General features: G+C 36.6%; 1 protein-coding gene across 1 annotated transcript; it reads right to left on the bottom strand.

The window, feature by feature from the left end:
• Positions 1–4,313: 4,313 nt before the first annotated feature.
• Positions 4,314–5,504, bottom strand: LOC131974519 (beta-microseminoprotein-like). The gene is made up of 4 exons (XM_059336857.1): positions 5,430–5,504; positions 5,204–5,285; positions 4,745–4,850; positions 4,314–4,643 (listed from the first exon to the last, which is right to left on the bottom strand). Exons 1-4 carry the CDS (start codon positions 5,430–5,432, stop codon positions 4,514–4,516), a joined length of 321 nt encoding a protein of 106 aa, XP_059192840.1. The 5' UTR covers positions 5,433–5,504; the 3' UTR covers positions 4,314–4,513.
• Positions 5,505–8,367: the final 2,863 nt, after the last annotated feature.

The raw sequence follows: 8,367 nt of genomic DNA, 5'->3' as shown, positions 1-8,367 counted from the left end.
CTTTGAAACTCTCTCCCTTCTGCCTAATTTATATTATGCTAACTTTACCCTGTAAAGCACTTTGTGACATCTCTGCTCTCGAAAAGTTCTATATAAATAAATGCACTTACTCACTTCCACAGTCTTGACTGTTCCTGCCGTCACAGTGGCGTAACAAACTTCCCATAAACATCCCAACAGCAGAAGCTCTACACATCTTCTGTCAGAGGATGAAAACTCATCTGTTCAGACTGCACCTTGGCCAATAAAATAAAATAAAATCGCATTGTCTCTAAATGTAGCACTTGGAGTAGATATTTTTGATGTGATTATCCGCTTCCTGTAAGTCACTTTGGATAGAAGTGTTTGATATATAAATGTAATGTCATAAAAGTTTGTTTTTTCTTTACCAACTGCTGGTGCAGTTCCTAGGATGAAGGAAGGATGTAGGATGAAGATCCTACAGGGTGAGTAAAAGTCATGTCCATTCACAGAGGAAACTTGAACTGGAAGGAGAGTCTTTCTCAACAGTTTGTCATGTGGCTCACTTCATGTGTTTTAATAAGAATATTATATATATATATATATATATGTATATATGATTTCACATAAGACCTATAGACGTTCATGGTCTTAATTTCAGAACTTGACTGAAGAGGTGAGTCCATGATAGGTGAGAGTGCAGTGAGTTTTTGGACAGCAGAGATTACAACTAGAAAGTTGAAAAAATAACATCAGAACAGAGCATTGGTGAGTTTTATAAATGTGGAAAAAAAACTAAATTACAAGTAGTTTTTTTTTTTCATTAGAGCTGCAGCTTTGACTGTGCTTTTGACTTCACTATGATGCTGACAAAGTCACGGACAAAAGGAGAAGGTCATATTTTTTTTATTTTTTATTCATTCATTCATTTGGATTTTATTTTTGGAGCACTATTTTATTTTCAATTTCTGGCAGGTGCTTCTTGCCTGGAGTATGTTACAACTAACAACATGCAGTATTTTCTAGTGAGAAGCAAGTAAAGGATCACACCTGCAAACAGACTTGAGCACTTCACTATATTACTCCACCAAAAACTGGACAAAGTACAGATGGGTCGCCCTTTTTGTGCACTATGTATTTACAATCCTCTGGATCGAAAAATGTCTCGCAGTCACCGGGGAAGCTGTGTGGGGTTGAAAACCTGCAAATACACAATAAACAGTAAAATATGTAACTATTTACTTTTCTCACTCTTTAAAAACTGTAATGTTACAAATTGTGTACTCACGAAGTGCAACATCCACCACAAGTACAGTCCATACATGCACTGTTTCTCCATTCGGATCCTACAGCATGCCACGTTTCATCGACATTGTCCTGACAATGGGTCGTGCCTTTAGGTGGATAGAAAAGTTGGCAAAAAAACATTTTCAGCACCGTCATATTGTGGCATCATCCTGACAATGGGTTGTGTCTTCAGGTGGATAGAAAAGTTGTCATATTGTGGCATCATGTGTGAATATTTGATATTTTTCTAATGAAGAAAACATGTCAACATACTAGGGCTGCATGATATTACATTACATTTTTCTAATGAAGAAAATGTAGATATTATAAATATGTCTGTGTTCATTTCTCTTTTCTTATCTTTTCTTTTACCTGGACGGATTTCCATATAGGTGCAGACTGCGTTTGACAGTGACACCAGAGCACAAAGCAGCAAGGTCAGAGCCAAATATTTCTTCATGGGAAAAAAATATGAAAACAAACATTTTTATCTCAGTTGAGAGAATCCACATATGTATCCTAGCATGCATTTGTCAAAACACAGGGTAACACCCTGAAGATTTAAACAGTGTATATCTCTAAAACACATTAACAAACTTTATAACAAATATATTCACCTCTATAACTTACACACTTTATCCCGTAAAAGCACAAAAAAACAGAATCAAAAAGAACAATTTAAACTCACCATAGTGGCGGGGTAAATATAATGTGTTTTAAATGAAATGTTCTGACTTTATTACAGCGACCTTTGGAATTAAACAAGGGGAGGATCGGTCAGCTGACTAGAAGAGGTCACCACTGTTTATACCCTGAAGATCGGCCCGACGGGGGCTTTATCAGCTGGAAATCTGTCTGAATGGGAGAGTGACCAGAATCATCTGCCAGAGCAAATTTAAATGATTTTTTCAAGTCTCTCCTAAAACTACAAAATATGAACTTTCAAAGCCATTGGTGGCTGTAATTTTTTTTTCTCCTATCCGTACAAAAAACTCTTCCTATTTAGTCGTTGTAAAAGACAGTTAACAAAGAGAACAAAAAAAGAATCACAATGACACATTTGACTTTTCATTCATTTATTTATTTGAAATGTTATTTGTGACAGTATTTTATTTTAAGTTTTCAGCAGCTGTGCTTTCTGTTGAGTTGTGTGCTCCAACCAAAAGGACAGGCAGTGTTTCCTGGTGAGAAGCCAGTGAGGGATCACATCTACATACCTCTCACTCTCTCACCCAGGAAAACACTTTAGACCTTCGGACGACTCCATCACTATAACACTTCCCGAGAAATTGGACAGAGTTCGGTTGGGTCGTCCACCTTGTGCACTTTGTATTTACAAGCCTTAGAGTCAAAAACTTTCACACAGCCGGGAGGTAAACTCAGGGGTCGTGAATACCTGCAAACAAACATTTAACAGCACCATGTAAATCCAGAGATAAATTAATTTCCTTTTAACTTAAAAATGAATTGAGATGATGTGATCTTTGTACTCACGCAGTACAGCAGCGCTCACAAGTACAGTCCCAACATGCACTGTTTCTCCATTCGGATCCTACAGCATGCCACGTTAGATCAACATCGTCCTGACAATGGGTCGTGTCTTCAGGTGGATAGAAAAGGTGTCATATTGTGGCATCATGTGTTAATATTTGATATTTTTCTAATGAAGAAAACATGTCCACATACTAGGGCTGCATGATATTACATTACATTTTTCTAATGAAGAAAATGTAGATATTATAAATATGTCTGTGTTCATTTCTCTTTTCTTTTCTTTTACCTGAACTGATTCTCATAAAGACGCAGACTGCGTTTGACAGTGACACCAGAGCACAAAGCAGCAAAGCCAGAGCCAAATATTTCTTCACGGAAAAAAAAAAAATAGGAAACAAACATTACAGTTTTAACATTTGATCTCATTGGAGGGAATCCAGATATGTATCCCAGCATGCATTTGGCAAAACACATTAACAACCTGAATAGTTAAACAGTGTATATCTCTAAAAACACATTGACACACTTTATAACAAATATATTCACCTCTATAACTTACACACTTTATCTTGTAAAAGCACAAAAACCACAAACAACCAGAATCGAAAAGAACAATTTAAACTCACCATAGTGGCGGTCAAATGTGTCTGGTTTGAATTATGTCAAGGTTAATATAATATATTTTTAATGAAATGCTCTGACTTTATTACAGCGACCTTTGGAATTAAACAAGGGGAGGATCGGTCAGCTGACTAGAAGAGGTCACCACTGTTTATACCCTGAAGATCGGCCCGACGGGGGCTTTATCAGCTGGAAATCTGTCTGAATGGGAGAGTGACCAGAATCATCTGCCAGAGCAAATATAAATTATTTTTTCAAGTCTCTCCTAAAACTAAAATATGTACTTTCAAAGCTATTGGTGGCTGTAATTTTTTTCTCCTATCCGTACAAAACACTTCCTATTTAGGCGTTGTAAAAGACAGTTTAAAAGGTAAACTAAGTGCATGTAAATGCCAGAGGTGAAGTGTGCACCGGCTGTTCGCTATCACATTTTATTCACATTTTAAGAGAGTGTAATTCAGGAAATATCTCTGCATTCAATGCATATTGAAAGAGGAAATCACTTTAAAATTCTTAAGCTTAAGTGTCACGTGACCTGGAATCACTCTTTATAGTGCAAATTTCCATTCTCTCTTAAATGAAGATAAATCAATTTAGCATTTGCTTTATTGAACTGCATATTGAAACATCTACTTAACTTAATATTTGCTCTGAATTTCCTTTGTCTGTTGACATGTTATTCTTTGAACAAACTGTAACTAACTAACCTGAACATGCTTCAGCCATGGACATAAGTCTTATTTTTTTAAAACATGGTGAACAAATTTACAACCTATTTGAAATTTTATTTGTAGCAGAATGACATGCTTTTTTAATTGTGTTTCCTGGCGAGAAGCCGACAACGGATCACAGCTGCATGTCCCTCTGTCTCTTTTTCTGTTTCAGAAATTATTTCTTTCTCATATAGACTAAGTTATGCAACAACAAAAAAACAATAATTATGACACGTCTGACTTTTCATTGATTTATTTGAAATGTTATTTATGACAGTATTTCATTTTAAGTTTTCAGCAGCTGTGGTTTCTGTTGGGTCATGTGCACCAACCAGGCAGGCAGTGTTTCCTAGTGAGAAGCCAGTGAGGGATCTACATTTACATGCCTCTCACTCTCTCTCACACAAGAAAACACTTCAGACCTTCAGATGACTCCATCACTTTCCTACTGCACCATAAATTGGACAGCGTTCTTTTGGGTTGTTTCTCTTGTGCACTACGTATTCACAATTCTGAGAGTCAAAAACTGACACACAGTCATCAGGGAAACTTCTGGGGGTTGAATACCTGCAAGCAAACATGTAACAGCACAACATGTAAATCCAGAGATAATTGAATTCCCTTTTAATTTAAAGACGAATTGCAAATGTTGTGATCTTTGTACTCACGCAGAGCAGCAGCCCACACAAGAACAGTCCATGCATGCACTGTTTCTCCACTTGGATCCTACAGCATGCCACGTTTGATCAACATCGTCCTGACAATGAGTCGCGCCTTTAGGTGGAAAGAAAAAGCTGTGAGTATTTACAAATCTTATATGTATATACCTTAAACATACTCTACATGTGTGTGCACACATGTATTACTTATGTTGCGGGGGCATGACTGTGTTTACACACTCATGTTGCGGGAACTCTCCTTCCATATGAGGACAAAATACAAGTCCCCATCACGTAAATCATTAATATTTAGGATAAATACTGGGTTTCACATTAGGGTAAGGGTTAGGATAGTGGTTAGAGGTAGAGTGAGGGACTTTTCCCTGGAAATAAATGTATGTCTATGTAATGTACTCTCATGTCAATGTGTGTGTGTGTGTGTGTGTGTGTGTGTTCTGTTTCTTTTACCTGCTTCCACAGCCTTGCCGAAGCACTCTGCGTTAGATAGAGACGCCAGAGCACATAGCAGCAGAGCCAGAACCAAATATTTCTTCATGGAAAAATAAATTAAAACAAATATCAATTTTAGTCACTAGTAAACATCTTAATCTGCATGATTTGCATGAGTTTATCCTGTCAAAACACAAAAGCAGGTAACAACCACAATCAAAAGCTTTAAAATTGTAATACTCACCATTTTGGCAGTCAAATTGTGTAAATGTAATGTAATGTTTAGCTAAGGTAACAGGCCCTGGCTTTTATACAGTGTGTCTGCAGGGACCTTTGGAATTAAATAAAGGGAGGGAAGGGGCCAGTTCACAGGAAGATGTCACCACCATTTAGAAAAAAAAGGTTTGACAAAACATATACTGTCGCCCATAAAGTTGGAAAAAATATTTTTTTCCTCATTCCATGAAGCCATTGTGATAATGTAATTCATTATTGGCAAATAAAGTGTATATCTTCTCAAAACTTTATTAATCAATCTTGATGGAATATAATATTTATAATCTTTATTTTAATGTAACACTAGATGCCACTGAATCCAACACACGGCTACTCAAGGTGTCATATGACCTGAAGTGACACATAGATGTAATCTGAAGTGATAACCTAGGCCTACTTGTTCTCCTTTTTTCTTTTTACTTCCACACAAACCAAAACAACTGCCTCACATGATACAACACTTGAGTTAAAAGCCAAAGACTCAAAGCAGTAAAATAAGTAACTTCACTCTCCTCCTCCATGTTTTCCCAAAGACAAATGTAAAAAAAATGTTTTAGAAATGTGGTTGTGTTTTCAGGAATCTATTCTTATCTAAAAGGAAAAAAATATAATTCTTTATGTTCATAATAAGGCAATGTTTGTTGCTAACTCATTCCATATTTCGTAGCCTCAGTGTACTAAAAGTCACATTTTATTTGGTTAGTTCCTAAAATATTTAGAAAACAACTAATAATTTGAATTATCCCAAAAGGCACTAGCAAATTTACATAAGAAAAAATTAATTAAGCACTAATACAGCGCACCCACGAATATGATAATTCACAGGCATTACGTGAATTATTTTAAGGTAATTAACATCGAGTACTTTGTAGTGTGGGTTTATGATCCAGCCATAACTGTAATCTAGTCCCTGTTTTGCGTCACTCACTGACGCGCCACAAACTGGGTTGCCAGTTTTGTTAAAATGTAGGCCTGACTGCCATACTTGTTTTGAGTGCCACGAAAAAGAGGATTTGGAGTTAATTATTAGCTACCATTAATAATAGCACCACATTATTTCAGAAACAAGAATAAAGACTCAGCATGGTGACTCCAGACAGGTCAGATTTGAATCAAAGTCAAGAAAGATCATACAATAGTGTCTATCTGAATGCAAAGAAACCTTTGGAATTAAACAAAAGCCAGGGGTGGTCTGTTGTATCTGCCTGCTACATCCAGTAAGTTTGGGTGAAATGATCTTGTCTGGAACAGATGAGCCACTAAACACATCATTTCACTCTCAAAGGTCATGAAAGAAATTTTCATGGATTTTCATGGACCTTCATGCATGGCCAAAATCAAAGAGTTTTATTTTTAATCTAGTTTACATCCAGTTCCAAAAACATTGTATCATACATATCCCATAATGCAACTGAAACGTGTATTTTATGAGACTGCCAGTGCCTCCTAAATGCCCACATCTCTTAAACCCCTTTCTGTTTTGAAAAGTAGGGGAGGAAGTAGCTGAGATAACTCTGATTACATCGTCATGGTTTCAGGATTTCTGTTTCAGAAACTATTTCTTTCTCATATAGACTAAGTTATGCAACAACAAAAAAAGAATAACAACGACACGTTTCACTTTTCATTCATATATTTCAAATGTTATTTGTGACAGTATTTCATTTTAAGTTTTCAGCAGCTGTGCTTCCTGTTGGGTCGTGTGCTCCAACCAGACAGGCAGTGTTTCCTGGTGAGAAGCCAGTGAGGGATCACGTCTACATGCCTCTCACTCTCTCTCATACAAGAAAACACTTCAGACCTTCAGACGACTCCATCAAGTTAAAAATCCAGCATAAATTTGACAAAGTACGGTTGGGTCGTCTCTCCTGCGCACTATGTATTCACAAGTCTGAGAGTCAAAAAGTGACACACAGTAGTCAGGGAAACTTCTGGGGGTTGAATACCTGCGAACAAACATTCAGCACCACAACATGTAAATCCAGAGATAAATTGATTTCCTTTTGATTTAAAAATTAATTGCAAATGTTGTGATCTTTGTACTTACGCAGCGCAGCAGCGCTCACAAGTGCAGTTCCAACATGCACTGTTTCTCCATTCGGATCCTACAGCATGCCACGTTAGATCAACATCGTCCTGACAATGAGTCGCGCCTTTAGGAGGAAAGAAAAAGCGTTGAGTATTTTACAAATCTCATATGTATATACCTTAAACATACTCCATGTGTGTGTTCGGTTTCTTTTACCTGCTTCCACAGCCTTACTATAGCATTCTGCATTTGACAGAGACGCCAGAGTACATAGCAGCAAAGCCAGAGCCAAATATTTCTTCATGGGAAACTAAAATTAAAACAAATATACATTTAAATGACTCGTGAACATCTTCATCTGCATGATTTGCACAAATTTATCCTGTCAAAACACAAAAGCAGCTAACAACCAGTATCAAAACCTTTAAAATGGTAAAACTCACCATTTTGGCAGTCAAACTTATCAATGTAAATTGTTTTTAGATAAGGTAACAGGTTCTGCCTTTTATACAGTGTGTCTGCAGGGACCTTCGGAATTAAATAAAGGGAGGGGAGGGGCCAGTTCACAGGAAGATGTCACCACCATTAAAAACACGGTTGCCCATAAAGTTCGAATAAAATGTTTTTTTTTGTACCTCTTTCCTTTTAATGATTGTGACAATGTGATTTAATTTTTGAAAGATAAAGTGTATATCTACTCAAAAATGTATTAATCAATCTCTTCCAAACATATAACAATGGAAAGGAAACCACAATTAATAGAGGATTGTGTCTGGAAACAATTATTTAAAAACATTATTCCAAATTTATGAGTGACTGTGTAGTTCATTGGTTTAAGTCGTCTTTTACACAACTTTTTTTTTGTAATGAGAACATC

Source organism: Centropristis striata, chromosome 7 (assembly GCF_030273125.1).
Source record: "Centropristis striata isolate RG_2023a ecotype Rhode Island chromosome 7, C.striata_1.0, whole genome shotgun sequence".
Lineage (NCBI taxonomy): Eukaryota > Metazoa > Chordata > Actinopteri > Perciformes > Serranidae > Centropristis > Centropristis striata.
Note: the sequence above shows the minus strand (reverse complement) of the source record. Positions and strands in the feature narration are given on the sequence as shown.